At 35.1% G+C, this 17,062-nt stretch overlaps 5 protein-coding genes across 5 annotated transcripts in view; 2 read left to right on the top strand and 3 right to left on the bottom strand.

The window, feature by feature from the left end:
• LOAG_16419 (RNA methyltransferase) overlaps positions 1-4,203 on the bottom strand; it is an 11,967-nt gene extending 7,764 nt beyond the window's left edge. Inside the window, exons 1-11 of the mRNA XM_020449072.1 lie at positions 4,149-4,203; positions 3,527-3,622; positions 3,297-3,390; positions 2,604-2,747; positions 2,123-2,329; positions 1,454-1,598; positions 1,086-1,207; positions 936-982; positions 771-867; positions 415-630; positions 27-180 (exon numbers count right to left, since the gene is read on the bottom strand). Coding sequence (XP_020307441.1) covers positions 27-180; positions 415-630; positions 771-867; positions 936-982; positions 1,086-1,207; positions 1,454-1,598; positions 2,123-2,329; positions 2,604-2,747; positions 3,297-3,390; positions 3,527-3,622; positions 4,149-4,195 — 1,369 coding nt within the window. The 5' untranslated portion in view covers positions 4,196-4,203. The remainder of the gene's footprint in view (positions 1-26; positions 181-414; positions 631-770; positions 868-935; positions 983-1,085; positions 1,208-1,453; positions 1,599-2,122; positions 2,330-2,603; positions 2,748-3,296; positions 3,391-3,526; positions 3,623-4,148) is intronic.
• Positions 4,204-4,943: 740 nt separating this feature from the next.
• Positions 4,944-6,076, bottom strand: LOAG_06626 (hypothetical protein). The gene is made up of 2 exons (XM_003142162.2): positions 5,819-6,076; positions 4,944-5,731 (listed from the first exon to the last, which is right to left on the bottom strand). Exons 1-2 carry the CDS (start codon positions 6,067-6,069, stop codon positions 5,566-5,568), a joined length of 417 nt encoding a protein of 138 aa, XP_003142210.1. The 5' UTR covers positions 6,070-6,076; the 3' UTR covers positions 4,944-5,565.
• A 466-nt stretch (positions 6,077-6,542) lies between these two features.
• On the bottom strand, positions 6,543-9,242 carry LOAG_06627 (Rbm22 protein). The gene is made up of 10 exons (XM_020447190.1): positions 9,140-9,242; positions 8,878-8,931; positions 8,614-8,775; positions 8,374-8,532; positions 8,104-8,224; positions 7,822-8,028; positions 7,555-7,691; positions 7,311-7,403; positions 6,929-7,059; positions 6,543-6,801 (listed from the first exon to the last, which is right to left on the bottom strand). The coding sequence occupies exons 3-10, from the start codon at positions 8,654-8,656 to the stop codon at positions 6,694-6,696; spliced, it is 999 nt and encodes a 332-aa protein (XP_020302552.1). The 5' UTR covers positions 8,657-8,775; positions 8,878-8,931; positions 9,140-9,242; the 3' UTR covers positions 6,543-6,693.
• Positions 9,243-10,495: 1,253 nt separating this feature from the next.
• On the top strand, positions 10,496-13,129 carry LOAG_06628 (potassium channel tetramerisation domain containing 5). Its single transcript, XM_020447191.1, has 9 exons — positions 10,496-10,674; positions 10,908-11,027; positions 11,110-11,253; positions 11,464-11,556; positions 11,769-11,877; positions 11,963-12,057; positions 12,307-12,396; positions 12,543-12,693; positions 12,938-13,129. Exons 2-9 carry the CDS (start codon positions 10,926-10,928, stop codon positions 12,943-12,945), a joined length of 792 nt encoding a protein of 263 aa, XP_020302553.1. The 5' UTR covers positions 10,496-10,674; positions 10,908-10,925; the 3' UTR covers positions 12,946-13,129.
• Positions 13,130-15,658: 2,529 nt separating this feature from the next.
• Positions 15,659-17,062, top strand: part of LOAG_06629 (platelet-activating factor acetylhydrolase IB subunit beta) — a 2,807-nt gene continuing 1,403 nt past the window's right edge. The window contains exons 1-4 of the mRNA XM_020447192.1: positions 15,659-15,752; positions 15,925-16,200; positions 16,328-16,450; positions 16,624-16,747. Coding sequence (XP_020302554.1) covers positions 16,084-16,200; positions 16,328-16,450; positions 16,624-16,747 — 364 coding nt within the window. The 5' untranslated portion in view covers positions 15,659-15,752; positions 15,925-16,083. The remainder of the gene's footprint in view (positions 15,753-15,924; positions 16,201-16,327; positions 16,451-16,623; positions 16,748-17,062) is intronic.

Here is a 17,062-nt window from a genome sequence, read left to right on the forward strand (position 1 = left end):
AAAACTTAAAAAAAAAGTTTCATCACCTCTCTCGAACAGTTTGTCATCCGATATTACAGTATAAAGCTGCAAGATGATATCCACTACTTTAAAGTCACGAACGGAATAATATGAGTCAACTGCTAACAATGAGCACAAAACTTCCATGGCTACTTTGTACGCCTGACCATGGTCTAATGCCTTTAATAATCAAATGTATTGACAGCAAAAAGTTCGATCAAATCGAAAGACTTTGCTCGGCTTCAAATTCTACTTGTATTCTCTCGAAAGGAGCAAATCGTTCAAAAATTCAAGCCAGGATAGAAAACAACCGTTTATGTCGCAAGAATTTCGAAAAGTTATGGATTCTTATTATAAGTAAATGTACGTGTCTGTACGGAATAAAATTGTCCAAGAAAAAAAAAGACAAATTACTATTTTCCACGTATAAACTGCATGAGTAAGCCAACTGTTTCTTTCAAAGCAGTATGACACATATGAGCGTTGCAATCCCTCTAGTTTTTCCAACATATCATCGGCAAATGTTTCAGTAAAAGTTGTATTGTAAAAAAATTCTTCCAACAAAAATCCGTACTTATTTTCTGGTAGTTCTGACAATAACGATGCGAAACAATGCGCTTCATGCCAGTTCTAGGTATGATTCATAAAAATTGTTGCGAATGAAAAATCACTGAAATTTGTTGAAGAAAAATCGAAAGTAAAATTTTATTTACTTGATGAAATCCTCATTTAGAATTATGGAAATTTTATAGGAAGATGTAATAACAAACCCTTTCTGTCAATTTGAAGAAAAATTTCAGGAAATTTGCTGTAGTACAAATTCGAAGTGGAAAACATGGCATACGAAGAACTGCATTCAGTACTGGTCTGCAAGTATTCAGAACAAAGTACTCTAGAGTATGGAATTTTCGAACATGTTGAAGAAATAGAATTACCTGCACAATGCCGAACAATCGCTGTATATCGGTGCTGGTATGCAGTACTGTAATGAACAGGAAATGAAAAACAGTGACGTACAGTTAGACACGTGTATCGTTAGTAGCTGCACGAATATTTTGAAGAAATTCTCTGGAAATATGTCTAACCTTAATTTCTGAAATCTCACGCGGACAAAAACAGATAACTCTGAAAAACACGAAACATGTGCTACCGACATTTCGCTCTATAGATTGTATCAGTCGATGTTGCACTATAACAGTGCCAATCACTGCATGACTACACCACTGGCTTGTTAACATATTTTAAGTTAATCCTATATGAACATCGCGCTTCTTTGCTGAATGGCAACGACAAGAGAATGTAGATTACAATCTGCTTAAATCTCCTAATAATACCTAGATTTTCGGAAATCAACCGTAGAATTTATCAAGTCAAATAGTACACGGTCAAACTGCTAAAAACTAATGAAAAAATCCATACTTTCTACAAAAGTTATTGCAAAAATAGTACATACTCTCGTCATCTCTCGAACCAGCAGATGCAATATGTTCCAGGAACGATCCAAAACCTTTGATGAAAATGTTCAGTTTTGCATCCTCATAAAGGCGCCAATAAATGTCGCTGTTACTAAGAGCAGCCAATACGCTTGATAAAATGATCTGAAAGTGTCTTCAATGAACTGGAATTAAGCATCGATATCAACTACCAAAATAACTGACAAATAGTACTTTATGTACAGTGAAGTTCAAACCAAACAAGGGTCATTGACATGAGGAAGTTTCATTTGGGTGGATTTCTTCGACGAAAAACAATAATATTCTCAGGTAAACCGATCTAGTATAATGTCTCGTAAACTTTTAGACCTAATAATGGGCTTTGGACTCATGCAAAGAGATACCGACGAGCAATATTGAGGGTGGCGATCTTCTTTCCTTTTCCTCTTTTGTTTTATTCTTTTATCCTTCCCTCTGCTTTCTTTCTGATTTTTTTTTGCTGGAAAAATTCCTCACCGACTCCTAAGCCCACACTAGGACTCTAATAATGGAGTTCAGAAACTCTGGTCTTAAACATCATTTTATGAAGGCGCAAACGATTCAGTAAAACTTAATATTCAATAAACCTCTTAGTCAAAGGTAACAGTCACATGAAACTAATGAAAAATAAATACACGTCTAAAACCTACTGAATAATCCGTTTTCAGCAATGCTGCATCGATAGAAAATATTTTCTGAACTGCCCAAACTCGTATCCAACCATTTGGATGATTTAGAGTTCTCACAAACAACAGCTGTACCCAGAACCAGGGCAAGCATCCATCACATTCCATGGTAGCTTTACACATGCAAAGTATACGGTCGAAAATGGGAAGAACTGGTTCTACCAAATGAAACTGCAAAACTGTTTTGATTAACAAAATTATTCAAACTGTTTAAGCACTTATTAAGAAATAAACCATTGAATATCAGTGTTTCATTCAACCGTAAGCCACATCAGCTGTGTAATCGGAGACAGTTCTCGACACAACAATATGCAAATCAGATGCCCAAAGACAATGCTACACAGGAATATGATCGGCCGACAATTATCAATGATAAAGTTTCACCGGCTTTTGATTCCAGAAAGCAAAATCTTCTCAGAACAATCTTTGTATCAGCTAGATTAACCTGTGGTTCCTCCAGAACATCCATTACGATGAAATAATCTTTCCAAACAGCGTTCGTCTTCAATTCATGTAAAGCAGACAATGCAGCTTTTCGAACAAACCGACTCTGACCATAACACATGAAACGGTGAACAATTTTTTCAACCTGAAACAGTCTCAAATGAGACTCAAATGAGATTTTCCACCAGTTATAACATAGGGAAAACATTGAATAAGTGATTTTAACCATTTTATGAAAAAGATGAACTCAACGAAAACAGTACGGATGAAGAAAGTTCTGTGAAACTTGAAGATCCATTTATAATATATTTGTTAATTATAATGGAGAAGATAGTGATCAACATACGTTAAGAGGTCACTTAATGATTTGGAAAAAAATAAGTATTCCTCACAAATGAGCGGCGTAACGGATATCATCGCGACAAAAGAAGGTAAAATTGGTTTAGATGAGACATACTTAATGGTTCACCAGCAACTCTCGTGTCTCCAGGAATTAAACAAAGTTTAATTGGGTTTCGAAAAAATAGAGAGCATAAGGGATGAATATTGCGATATAAAACTTGCGATATAAAACTGCAATATAAACTGAGATAAGTTCTACTGGAAATTACGATATAAACTTAGAGATAAGTTTTACTGGATTATGTCAGAGTGACACAGCAAAAATGTAGCCCTTTTATTAAAAATGACTAACTCTATCATTAATATCTGGTAAGGCTCTTTTTACTATTGCAAAGAGGGCGAATACCATCGTTTCCATTTCATCAACGACCGCATTGTCAAATAACCTGAAATCCAAAGAAAAACTACAAAATGGAAATTCAAAAAGGTACGTAGAAGCTATCAAGACATAAAATGATGTTTTCATTCATCATTTGCCGTAATTAAAATGTTTCTTTTGGGCTGAAATTAAATAAAACATACTCTAGAAATGACAAAGCTTCAGTTTCTGAACAGTGCTTGCAGATTTCGGTCACCAAATCTGAATTCTTTTGTTCAACAGATGCCTTCACTCTTTTACTATAACAAAATTTCACTATAACTTCGTTTCTTCGTTACAATTTCTTTATTGCAAGGTAATTAGATTAGCTGTTGCACCTCTCAATAGCAGAGTATGGTACTTCCAATTCTCGACAAGGTTACACGGCATTAACATTACCTGTTGCCATTAATAGCTGATAAAGCTGACTAAGCGGTCTGTTGATTCATTATATTATTTATAGGTCACACTTTATAAATATTAGCAATTTTATAGATGTCAGCATTTTATAGATGTTAGCAATTTTAACACAGAGTGAACGTATGGATTCGGTTCATTTTATACAGCTGCATTTTTCCTGACAGCAAAAAAATCCTCTACACCTTTCTCTTCGTAAATCCTGAATGTCCGTCAACCACAAAAAATACTCAAAGTATCGATTCTGCACTTTTCCCTACGTATCACGTATGTAAAACGTGAAAGTTTCTTCACCAGTCTATACTTTTGCTAATAACTTAGTTAATAAGTAGGTTAACTGCAACCTATACAAAAATGGCTGCAACTCACAATAAATCGAGCTTGCCTTCTTGTCCTTCCAAATGTTCGCCAGACATGTCTGAAAGAAAATAGTCGAAAAAATATAAATCTAGGTGAATGGAAAGAAGAATGAGAGAATTTATGAAATGTTATTAATTATACAACTGAGAATAAAGGATCCCGATGAGAAATTCCGTGGAATGTTGTCATCCCATGTGGATTCGAAATAAGTGGTGAACAGAATCATGAAAACTCCAGGAGGAGACCGAAGGATAACTCAGTGGTGTACACTTTGCACTTGGGTACTTTGCACAATCTTTATGGATAAGACTGAAGTTAAATGTCGAATTTTACAAATCCAACTGTGCGGAAACGACTCCTATTTACATTAAAAATCTTTTGTTTTGCTTAGCATTTTCAGCCTCCATCTATTCCTCAACTGATAAATATGCATTTGCTGAACAAAATTCGTATGGTATTATCCCAAATTTATTTAAATTGATAAGTTTATAGTACCAACAAAGTACACGCATCAGAAGTCTAAACAACCACCTTTAAATTACATAACCTAAGGTTCTCTATTCCAAACCTTACTTCACTTTTTGGAATTAGTTTGCTGACCAGAACAATGCCAAACAACAACAGGGAATTGCTAATTAATTGATGGGTAAGCACCGGATGACCCCAATGAACCCCAACGTTAAATAACAATCCCACTACTTTTTGAGGTTCCCGGACAAATAGCTAATAAAATTTTTGGCCGTGTGGTAATTAACTGATGCCCTCCAAAACCGGATCGTTCACATCTCTCGATACGCGCTTCTGGCAAAGATAAAAAAGCGGAAGAGAGGTCTGTCTTTTCGCACTACATTATCCTACCATTATCTTCCACAAAATACGCTACCTTATACGAGATGATTTTTCCATAGTAAGCTATCGCAACTTTTATCCTGGCAGTTAGTAAAACTCAAATTCTCCAAAGACGATGACTCATTGATGAGTTTTAGGATGAAGAGATACTAGAATCGGCGGAAGGTAACAGCAATTCAAATCACTGCTTACTATCAACTTACAAACAAAGCAAAAACGCATCAAATGAAAGTGAACAATTACAATTTGTATTAAGTAAAAATAGCACGAAACAATGAGTTCGTTGCTTACTGTGCCATAATGCAAAATAATGCAGTTTACAAATCAACGACATATCATTATAATAGCAGCCAATCCGGTATCCCGGATTGACATTTCGAAATTCCAGATAACATTAAAACCATTTAAGATAACAGAAAAAATATGGATGATTTGACAAAGACAAGAAGTACATAACATTTAGAGCTTTACCAAAAAGTAAATTAATAAAACGACTTCAAAATAATGTTAACATAATGATGTATTCACTGACCAAAATATCAACTGTTATTTACTGCAGAATAGTAAATATTCATATTCATGCATAACTATGTGGCCGGATAGGTTTCAGCGGATCAAACAACTTGGGATCTCTCAAATATTTCGGATCCTTGACAAACACCGGCATGTAACCAGCACGACGACTCAAGGCAATTGTTTCCAGTAACCTTCTCTGTTGCCCATCACAAAGTCCAGTGATATGTCTGAAGATACGTCCTTCTCATGATGAAATGAAACGAGAAGCAAAGCCACACTTAGCTTTTGAAAAAATATAGAAAGACAAATCATACTGGTCATAAACTCTTCCGGAAAACGTTGAAACGAATTGTTGCAATAAGCGAGCATTCTTGTAATCCAACTCAATTTTCTTCGCACACAAAAAACATTGTCTAGCCGGCTTACAGTACGGATCGTTCCGCATTTGCACCACCCCATCGTCGTCTTCCACCGTATAACGACCTGTCGCCGTTGCAGCACTAGACGACGACGATGCTCTGCTCATCGGAATAAATGGTCTCAAACATGTTCTCAATGAGAACATTCCTAAATTTGAAATATTTGAAAAAAAAAACAAACAAACAAACAAATTAATAAACCCGAGCTCGATATCTTCCCTACCATTGGTAATATCAAAGTCAGTCGACCTCAATAAAGAAATATCTTGGTATGATAAATCACACAAAATCCAAGTAACCAAGCCCAAATAATTTTGAGAATAGAATTTCAAAGAACTTTTCTGATGTTCAAGCATTGTTAACAATAAAGAAGCTGCACTTGAAGACAGAAACAACTGAGTGAAAAATACAGTATGTCAATACTTTTATTTCATAAAGACATGCATTACCATTGATATGATACAGTTAATACCAATAATCGAAGAAAAAAAAAAGCTTTGCTAGACATCAAAACTGATACACTTGCGATTAGAGAATGGTCACGGTTTGATATAGTAAAAGCTATCTATATGATGTTCTGTAACAGTGCATATTGTCGAAAAAGTAACCAAATTTTTCGGATTAAGGATTTTCTCCTAACAATTACACCGTAGGAATCTAAAAATTTTCCGCATAATTTTGAACTCAAAAAACTCATTAACACAAAAATAAAGATCACGCTAGGGTCGTATTGAAACCCTATAATAACAGAGAAGCAACGAAAAATATTTTTACTCGATTACATCACCCTTCGCACCCAGTCTTTGCGGATCCTGACTAGGATAATAAACTTTCGTCGCTGAAGCTGGTATATACGATGCTGTCCCTTTATAGGGTACCTGAAGTTAGCAGAATATATTCAAGCTGATTAAAAGGTGGAATAACATTCTGCCAAAAATCGAAGCGAGCTGTGATTAAATTAACAACAAACTATAAGAATTCACCAACGTAGGAAAAATGTTCTACCTGAGGTACAATGAGCTGTGCAGGAGGTGTGTACGTTGCAGCTGGAGGTAAAGGAGGCATCGGTATATGATCAATACGCGCCCGCTTAGATGAATTCGTCTCTTCATCGAATAAATCCGGTAATGGACATGCTGAAAAAAAAAACAGTGATGTGACGGTGATGGCTAGTAGTAAAAAAACATAACAATAGCTTCAAATACGGGAAAATTTCCCTTGTAATATATTTATCATTCTCACCTCACTAATGCTGGTATAACATCAGGAACGAAAAAGAAAAGACTAAAACCTAAGCATTGAGTAAACAGATACAACTACACATCGATATTAAGACTAAACTGCATGATTCAGTTTGATTTAAAAAACAATGCAAAGAAATATTTACGACTAGGAAGGCCTGCGACTGGTTCTGCTCTCTTCTTTTCTTCCTGCGTATTCTGTGCTTGAGGCCGGCCCCATCTTATTTTTAGTCGTCTTCCTAAAACACCCAGAAATATTTAATATGAAATAGTTATCTTTCAATATGAGACAGTGTTACTGAGTTGAGCGCCACTAACACGAAACACTAAAAGAGTAGTTTGTGGAAGAAAAAGTGGTCAAATTAATATAATGCGAATAGCAACGTTTACCTTGCAAGATAAGTTTATTGAATGAACGTTCCGCAGCCTTTTCAGCAGCCAGTCGCGTCGTAAATGATATGAACGCACATCCTTTGTTGGGCAACAAATTAAGGCTACGTATTTCACCGAACTGATAAAAGTAATCTCTGAAAAAATTGTATGGGCAATAAGTAATAAGAAGAAACGATTCGGTTCACTTTATTTAACTTAAAATAAGAGCACATCAAATGTTCCTAAGAGATCCGAAAATATCACAGTTTAATAAATCCAACAAACCTCAAAGCAGCCTCGCCTATCACTCCAGCTGGACCTAAATCACCAACATACAGTGTAGTAATAGTAGTATCTTCTGGAGCTTGTAATACAGGTAATGCTTTGGCACGAGTCAGAAGTTTCTCCGCAACTGGATCATTGTTCCCGTAATAGCGATCCCGCATGTTCTGATGACTTAACGGATCGTCAGGATCTGAAGGCTTTTCATGCCTGAAATACTTGTGATTTCCAAATGCTTAATAAAATTCCGAAAGGTTCACAGAACAAACAAAGCAAAATACAGACCTGTATGGGCATTCTTCACCACGCCTACATTCTCCTTTAACGAAGAAAGAGCAAATGTGCGGTTTGTTTCGTTGATAATAAGGTTGATTTCGGGCAAGTTTCTTTAGCAAATCATTTGATGCTATAAGGAATGTTCATTTGGGAAACATCAGCTTAATTATAAACTTCAGTCCGTGAATTTAAAGTCTGTTCTCCATAAACTACAGACATTTTAGTTTGAAACCAGAAAACACTTCACCGAAAAAATTGAAAAAGTGAGAGAAAACCAACCAGAATCGGTTATTTTAGCAAGAGCACCACCAGGTGTAGTGCCATCTGTAAGAGCTAATTCCCGTTCCTGATTCTGAATGTAATAGTCGCGATTCGCGCCTTGTCTAGGCAAATCATCTTGTATTTGTAATGCATGGTCACGAACCTGCACAGGTAAACCTGAAACTCACCTTTAATACTAAATGAAAGCGCTACTGAATTACTGCCACAGATCTAGACTTCAACAACAAAAAAAAATACCGAATTCGAGATCCAAAAGACAAGTCTGACAAACATTCTTCATTTTAGCACACGTCTGACATACTTCCGTTTTTTATACCGCATTCCCTTTCCAGGCATCCACCGAAAACAAGTAAAGGGACGTTGACAAATTTTGCATTCCGCTCCATGTCGATCTTTCAGCTGAAAATTTAATTCTAAACTTATGGATTGGCCTACAAAAGAAAAATATTGCAGAAACTTAATTTACATCGCCATCCAACAAATCACGAGAATTCTCCTCACCATCCTTATATATGGGTTCGATCCAAGACATGTCTGACAAAGGATCGGAAATTCCTGAAATACATGACATATAAAGATTAAGATCATTCCATGAAGACGTATATATTATTTCTATCTGGAATTTACTGACAAATTACAAGATAACAAAAAAGTTTCCAAATCATCTACCTGCTGTGTCGATTTATCGATTTATATGCGTTTAGGCTATAACAAGAAACTTAAAAAAGTAGCAAGGCTTGCAACACAAGAATGGAATGCTTACTGAATCTTCCCACGTTTTCCGGTTATACTGATACGATGATTTTGAGAGTGCCATATAATCTGCTCCACTAATTAATGAACCCTATTTTCAGTATTCCCTGGAAAATACGTGAGTAAAAATTCAGTTACACTAATCAGTAATAAATCAGGACATGGATACGTGAAAGTTTCTAGTACATTCATAATTGTATTTCTTGGATGACGGCAATAATCCAACATCGCCAGACCGATTTAAACCATTTTGAACTAACTGAAACACTCCGAACTAAATCTATTTAGAATCTACCAATCAAATCGTTAAATCAATCAAAAAATCTGGGAAAGGATTATCTCACAGCTGCTGCTTAGTAACTTAACCGAGAAGCAACGAGGTCCCAAGTTATGTAACTCGGAACGGTCAGTCCGCAGTCATCAGAACTATTTTCAACAAGGATGGTTAGTTTCATGTTGGTCCCTATGTGTATGCCCACGGTTGCATTACGCAAATCTCGTACCAGGCCGACGTTTAGTACGGCTGAGTGGTTTTGTGAATTCATTGGTTATGTTTGGGATAATACTTCATCATTGTTGTGCAACTTGTTTAGTGTTAGCTTTGGGCTACTTTTTCATTTTATCTGCAACTTATCACTCTAATCATCTAAGCTTTGTCTTATCATGTTTCCGCTGGGAAAAACGGAATTAAGATGAATTAAGACAAAAAAAAAATGAAAAAAACTGCACACAATTGTGTGTTGTGCATTTTGTTATATTGTTATCTCAGTTCTTTTTTTGTTATGTTTCCAAATTATTCCGACTCTATCCTGTGAAGAAATGTATACATTATGCTTGTAAAAGAGTTGAAGCGAGAGGTTCAGACCGGGCTAGCGACCAACCGCAGTTCTGTCTGAAAAGCACCGAAATAATTTGTGTGGGAGCATATGCAAATTATACATACAAAAGAAATAATTCGATAAATTTAAGATTGAACTGACAGCAACACTCAGTGTTGAAGCGGTCGGTGACTTAAGCGGTCTATTCAGTTTGTTCCTACAGTTAGTCTTATTTGTCGTTAATGTGAACTTCAAATTAGGATCTCGTATTTTTGATTCTTTTTAAGTGTTTTGAGTTGTTAATGTTGCGCACAAAGCTACACAGAAAATTCAAGCTGTTGAAGGTATAGTCCAGTGTAACACCAATGATTAAATTTCTTTTATTTCAAGATTTTTTTTTCCGGTATTTCTAAAGCTTATATATATCTTTGGATTTGGAACTTGAAATCTTTGTCTGTTTAGTTTCAAGTGTATTTATATCGATGCGAATTCAAATGACTGTTGAAGGTAGTTTCGATGTATCGATTTATATTTTAAGTTTGCTCATATTTTAGATACAACCTGGAAAAGTTGATAGTCTGTTCGGTTTCTTGGATTGCTACTCTGCCCTCAGGCAGGTTACGTGTGGTGACCACTGAAATTGCTCAAAAATTGTGAAAAAATTTTGGCCAGTTTTTAAAAAACCATAAAAGAGACAACAACAACTTTGAGAACGCTTTCCACAGAAGTTCGTAGTTCAAAGTTAAACTTATGGGAAATTCATTGTTTGAACGGAGATGTAGGAAAAGCATTTCTTGGGTTTTTCACGGGCATCAAAATGTATTGGGACGTTCTGTGGTTATTTCCATTTGCTTCTTTTCGGAGCATTGTTTTGCTTACATTCCCTTCCTGAATTTTGGTTGCTTATGAATTTTTCAACGCATCTTTGAAAAATCGTTAGTTTTATTTCTTATTTTGTAGGCACAAGATTACACTAAAATGGCGTCTGCATCAATTGGACTGGACGATGCGGCGTCATCATCAGATGATCTTATGGATGAACAGTCTCCTCATTTTTCTAGTGTTTCGTTACATGCTGTGGTATAGCTTTCATTTAGAAGTTTTGCTGTTAAACTTTTTCGAAAATGGTGTTGTAATCAGAAGGGTGAGGATTAAATTTTAGATTAGTGGGACAAATATATCCGATATATCTGTCCATCATTCTGCATCGGGAATGGATATTGAGCAGGAACAAATAATACCGGATGGACATGCCCTAGATATTGCTTTGTCGAAAATGTGGATACGTTTGAACGTTGGTGGAACGGTTGGTTTCTCGTGTCATTTTAATCTTAATAAAGGAACTGGTATTCATGATAAATGCTTCAGTAGGTTTTATGCTTGCCTTTGTTACATGGATTTGAAAAATTATTAGAAAATAGTGGTGGAGAGGACCTTCGCTAATACTTCCTTGGTCTGTAAGGTGAAATTTGAACTTTTAATTTACAATTAATATGAAAGTAACAGAATGTTGCAGATCTTTCAAACTACTCGACAGACTTTGTGTCGTGAAGCGAATTCCTTTTTGGCTCGTTTGTGTAAAGAAGGCGACGAAATGCCCAGTCAGAAAGTTTGTACTTTCTATTTGATGTCAGGTTTTTAAACTTTACCATCACGGCAGTTGAAAACAGTGGTAATCTTAATGATAAAATAATGGTTCTGTCTCTTTTCGATAAACGAAAAGGATGACCGTTCATTCTCGTTTTCGTAAAAAATACAGCTTGAAAAACACGATCAAATTTGAAGTTAGCTTTATCATTATGGTTTAAAGCTTCATTTTAGGATGGGACAGGTGCTATATTGATCGATCGTGATCCAGAATATTTTGCACCTGTGTTGAATTACTTACGTCACGGGAAACTCGTAGTGAACAAGAATGTGAGTGTCGAAGGTAGGTATGTTGTGATTTGACAGTGGTTGGTTTTACGCAAGAGATGTCTAGATTACTAAGAGCCGAGACACTGTTCACTTTGCAGGGGTTCTGGAAGAAGCAGAATTTTATAATTTGCCGCGGCTAATTCAGTTATGCACGGAACGATTAGCGGAATTTAGCCTGAGAAAAGCGAGACAGGTTCGTATGTACTTGAATTGTGTGAATATTGTTTGGGGATTGGCAGTTTCTTATTTCCCAGAATCTTGGAAAATTTATACTATAATGGAGTTTCTAAGTAAAACACTGTATAGAATGGTAAGATCGTCACCAAAGGGTACTAGCACAGACTATTTAATCATTTTTGTTGGCAATTCGACTTTAACTTTTGACGAGAAAATTTATGATTTGAAATGAAATTCAATTTTTTTCTAAACAACTGTTATGTAGACAAAACACGTATATCGCGTCCTCCAGTGTCATGAAGAGGAATTGACAAATGTTGTATCAGCAATGTCAGATGGTTGGAAATTAGTTCAGGTGCGTTTCGTATTTTGGTTTTTATTGAATATAGAAAATAGATTTTGTAAATTGAGTTTACTCGGGAATCTATAATAAGACCGGGGACGTAAAACATTATTTTAAGGAATAGATAAACACCATTCTTAATCCTTTTGTTTTTTCAGCTTATTCCTATCGGACAGTTCCAGTATCAAAGCGATATGCAAAGTGAATTTCTTTGCGTCGTTTCCCGGGAATTTCCTGACAACGAAATCAAAAATGGAGAGCATACAGATCTCACTGATCGCGTTAAAGCTTTGCAACAAAAGGCTCGCCGTAAGTCAATAATCAATAACTCGTATTTTTGTCCCTACCAACCGAAATATGGGTTGTGCGATTTTTATAGTTTAACTTTGTTATTGCTTCCGGTTGTTTCCTTTAAAATAAGGAGGTTCTAAGGCTTTATGAAACTTATCCTATATGGATATTTAAATCATTGGCAGTTAATTTCACTATAGTCATTTCTGATGATGTTTAATCTGTGCAAATTCATACCTGTTAATAACAATAATTTTTGCAGACCACTAGTGCTGGAAGGCGACCGTTTGTTTCGATTCAGGACGGCTTTGCCGCTCGTGCTGCAATAGGAATTTTTTCGTTTAATCCATTCTTACAAACAGTTACTAATAGGCATTTAAGTTAAGCTTTATAATATTTGTGTCATCCGACTGCCTTCCTCAAAAGAAACTAATGATAAATCGCTATAGCTAACGTATAGGCTTATCGTGCATGGTACAGGGTCTGAGGTACAGTTATGCCGTCTCTGTTATCAAGAAAGATTAAGTACTTGTAGTAGGAAAAAATTTATGTCAGGAGCTAGCGCCACTTGATTGAAATACAAAATGCATTTCTTGCGCCGTTGATTGCCAAACACTTTATTGATTTTGTTCTTTTCTTTTCTGATGTCATGTATAGATATAGCGTTGTTTTTATTGATGAGATATGTACGCATCTCCCGCTTCTATGCCTTTTAGTTGCTTTGGTCCATGAAACTTGATGTGGTGTTCTATGACTAAACATTGTTACCATTACAAAAGCGCTGAAAATGATTTCCTATCCTTTGACATTTCTCACTTAAGAAAATTAACTACTGAGTATTTCAAAAGATGTAAAACAATCAGATTTAGTATAGTCTATGGTTTTCATCCAAAAGTGATTATATAGTTGGGTTTCGTCATGTAAACCGTTGTATTAAATTATTTTGTAGCCTTTATATCTCACTTCATATTTTCTTTCTTCGAATTTCTTGTATGCACGGCCATTTTTGCGCTCAAGTTCCGTTGTTTCTGTATTTTTTTCTTTTTGTTGCACGTAAGATGATGGTGAATACCCTTATTTTTATTTCTTGCCACTTTGAAGCTTTAGCCAAAGTTAATGGGTAAGGGCTAGAGGAGAGTAATTTTGGAAACAAAATTTCGGTTTTCCTGGATTCTTTAGCTATTTCCGATCCATCTGCATTCATGCTTTTGCTCTGCACTTGAGGGAAGTAGTGTTCCAACAAATTTTATTAGTGCTTTAACGTATATATTAAATGTGTGAGAAAAGTGGGGAAAGGAACATACAGTAGGAATCGTAAATCAATTTCATTTACTTTAGTAAATACTCAGGTAAAGGATGTATCTTTTAGAAATAACTTCCCCTGCTTAAAACTATGGAAAGTTTTACTGTCATTCTTTGCAGTTGTTTTCTTTGATGGGTCATTTTCAGAGGCTAAGAATTTCAGCCTCTGTTCAGTTTGAAGCAGTTTTCGAAGCAAAAATCTGCGCAATTTGATGAAAGTGCAGACGATGAATTGACATCTGGAACAGACGCCTTTTATGTGCTCAAAGTTGATAAATATAGCATCAAGTCATCGTGAATTTTTATATCTATCAAATCACCGTTTTTTGTTATTGTAAATGATATTTATTTTCCGATTTCTTCGTGTTTTTCTCGCAATAAAAAGCAAGGAACATTGCTTACGATGATATTACAGTTTTCAACGTTAAGAGTAGCTTATCTCATACCTTTCAGTTGTGATTTAAGTTTATGAAATGTATATTTTTTTTATGAAGTAAGACAAGGAGTCATAAATGGTAGGTGATGTTGATAATTTTATTGAGAATAAGTTTATTTCAAGCTACCGATTGAACCGAGGTTTTGTTCCCTTCATCTTTCTTTCGCCAAGATCATCAGAAACAGTATGCTTGACTACTCGCTTTCACATGAAAAATGGATTGCTATTCTTGTTGTTTAAATACAAACAGTAATAATGGGAAAGAAAAGAAGTTTCTGGCCTCTTCTTGAATGACATTGCCATTTCTGGTACTAATTTGGAAATTTGACAAGAAAAGCTCAGTGCAGAATATAGATACACAATCTAAATGTTTTGTGAAAAATGAGCATAGAACTGTAAAATAAGGAATACTGGACATTTTATAAAAGTAATGTGAATACATTTAACGGTTTGATTCAGTATGGCATAATTTGGAATAGGCTGTACACTCAATTTATTAATTATTTCATTCTGTATTTGTAATCGGTTCATCATATAGTCGATTTAATCGGTCATATATACTTAGCATTAGTTGTTTTCGTCCCTCACTCTTGTTATTTCTGATCATTTGGATTTTTTCGACTTTTTTTCTCCCATTTCCTTTGGGAGGAAAAAAAAGCCTGGATGAATGAATGTCTCATCTTTTCATTCTTTTTCATCATTATAAATCTCCTTTGCTTTTTTTTCTTTTTTCTCTCAAGCATTATTGGTAAATGTCAACAATTGATTTGTGTGCCGAAAGGGACATTCAAGAAGTTGTAAAATTTACTTTCTCACATTTTTGGCCACTATACGATGATGCCATTAAGAAGTCGAATAATACTTCAGAAATATCATTTTCTTTTTTACACTTCTTAAATTTATGTTGCTTCATTCAGATAGTTATGATATCATTCATACAGTCACTATCTATGTTATGTTAAAAACTGATATATGTATTTCAAGTGAACTTTTGTGAGCATAAATTTCCCCTTTTTTTTCTGTTCAAAGGCGATAAAAATAATGCCATAGACAGGATGAAAGTATTTGTACTTTTTAAGGGGGAGATTAGATTAAAACTTTTTTATTACTCATAAATTATTCTGGTAAGTGTTGCAGTATGTAAAAATTGTTGACGCAGATGATTATCGGTTATAGGATATATTGATTCGTTATCGTTTGTTGATATTATATAAAATTTGTTTGCATATATTAACGTTTTTCTTTTTTTAGTACTTCATTAACGTCGTTAGCGGGTTAGTTTGTAATGGAGAAGCTACGAAGAGTGGATGAAGCTGGTGATAATCGTTGGGCGGAATTGGTACTCTTTAACATTTTTACATTTAATGTCAGATTTCTCGAATTTCTTGGTTGTTAACGTTGCATTTCTAAAATGTTCAATTATCTTTGCTGAATTATAAGTCAACCGTATAAAAAACGAAGTTTTTGTCTGAGTTTTGGAAGTTTTTAGTTTGAGTTCTTACTGATTTCAGCAGGAACGATTCGTTTCGGAAGCGCGTGATAAAGAAGCTGATGTTTTATTTCTAGGTGATGATCATATAGCTTTGCTTGAACAATCAATAGTAAGTTGTTCATTCTTTCAACTAAAATTTACTTATTAGTAATCGTCCACGAAATCACATTCATTCCAGATGTATCGAGAAAATTTAGCCCCACTACATTGCTTGTGTTTTGGTGCTTTTGGCGACAAAATATCGAATTTATTGTGGAGGCTTGAAAATAATATTTTGGAAGGCTTGAATCCCAAGGTATGATGTTTCCTGCCTTTCACGATTTTTTCTTTTCATTTGCATATCTCACTGGTTTCCTGAACATTTTATCGAGATTGAGTTGGAGCTTTTTTTTTAATGTCTTTTGTTATTTAAAAATTTGCAGGTGATTGTTGTATCGATTGGCAATTCGGATTTCGAATTAACTGAAGAAGAGATGTTAGAAGGGCTGAAAAGTGTCGCTGGAACTATTCGAAAGCAGAAGCCGTCAGCAAAACTGTATTTTATGGTAATTTGTCACGTCTGGTAATTAATTTGTTGTTCTGAAGATGCTGCATATTAATTGCACTCCGTTGTTCTGAAGATGCTGCATATTAATTGCACAGTAATCGGAATCGAAGAGATTGAGAGCTAAACTCTTTGTCAGAAAAACTGATTTTTAAATCAAGTTCAAACTTCCAGAAACTTCTTCCATCTGGAAGAAGACCGAACAAACGACGTGAGCTAGTCAGTCGAATCAATGAAAGTTTGGAAAATGTATTAAAGGGTGTGGCAGATGTGATCGATGTGGAACCTTCCATACAAGGCTTGTTTATTTTTTCTTTAATCACTTATTTCTTTAGTTTTTGGTGAAGCTTGTTAGAATTATATTGTACGCATTCTTATACACTGTTGAGTAGCCTAGCAGTGCTCCTCATTCTGCGTATTCAGTAACAATTGTCGTCTTAGAATTCTGTCATTTGGGATATATCCCCGGATTTCAGTGCTAAGAAATTCTTTTTTTTAGCTGTTACAATACATATGGAATGATTGTCTTAAAGTTTTATTTTTCAGATATGAATGGCTAGATTAAATTTCATCATATGTTTCATTACGTCCATCTCACTCAAAAAGGTTATCG

This window comes from Loa loa (assembly GCF_000183805.2).
Source record: "Loa loa unplaced genomic scaffold supercont3.3, whole genome shotgun sequence".
Taxonomy (NCBI): Eukaryota; Metazoa; Nematoda; class Chromadorea; order Rhabditida; family Onchocercidae; genus Loa; species Loa loa.

Bases quoted from the DNA above. Each gene is read 5' to 3' on its own strand.
- LOAG_06626 (XM_003142162.2), bottom strand. From the start codon at position 6,069: ATGTTCTCATTGAGAACATGTTTGAGACCATTTATTCCGATGAGCAGA. The intron at 5,732-5,818 runs GTATGATTTGTC...ACGTATCTTCAG, and splicing joins TCCGGAAGAGTTTATGACCA to ACATATCACTGGACTTTGTG.
- LOAG_06627 (XM_020447190.1), bottom strand. From the start codon at position 8,656: ATGAAGAATGTTTGTCAGACTTGTCTTTTGGATCTCGAATTCG. The intron at 8,533-8,613 runs GTATTTTTTTTT...GGTGAGTTTCAG, and splicing joins TCTTTTGGATCTCGAATTCG to GTTTACCTGTGCAGGTTCGT. The intron at 6,802-6,928 runs GTAGAACATTTT...TGCTAACTTCAG, and splicing joins CACAGCTCATTGTACCTCAG to GTACCCTATAAAGGGACAGC.
- LOAG_06628 (XM_020447191.1), top strand. From the start codon at position 10,926: ATGGCGTCTGCATCAATTGGACTGGACGATGCGGCGTCATCATCAGAT. The intron at 12,058-12,306 runs GTTCGTATGTAC...ACTGTTATGTAG, and splicing joins GCCTGAGAAAAGCGAGACAG to ACAAAACACGTATATCGCGT. The intron at 12,397-12,542 runs GTGCGTTTCGTA...TTGTTTTTTCAG, and splicing joins ATGGTTGGAAATTAGTTCAG to CTTATTCCTATCGGACAGTT.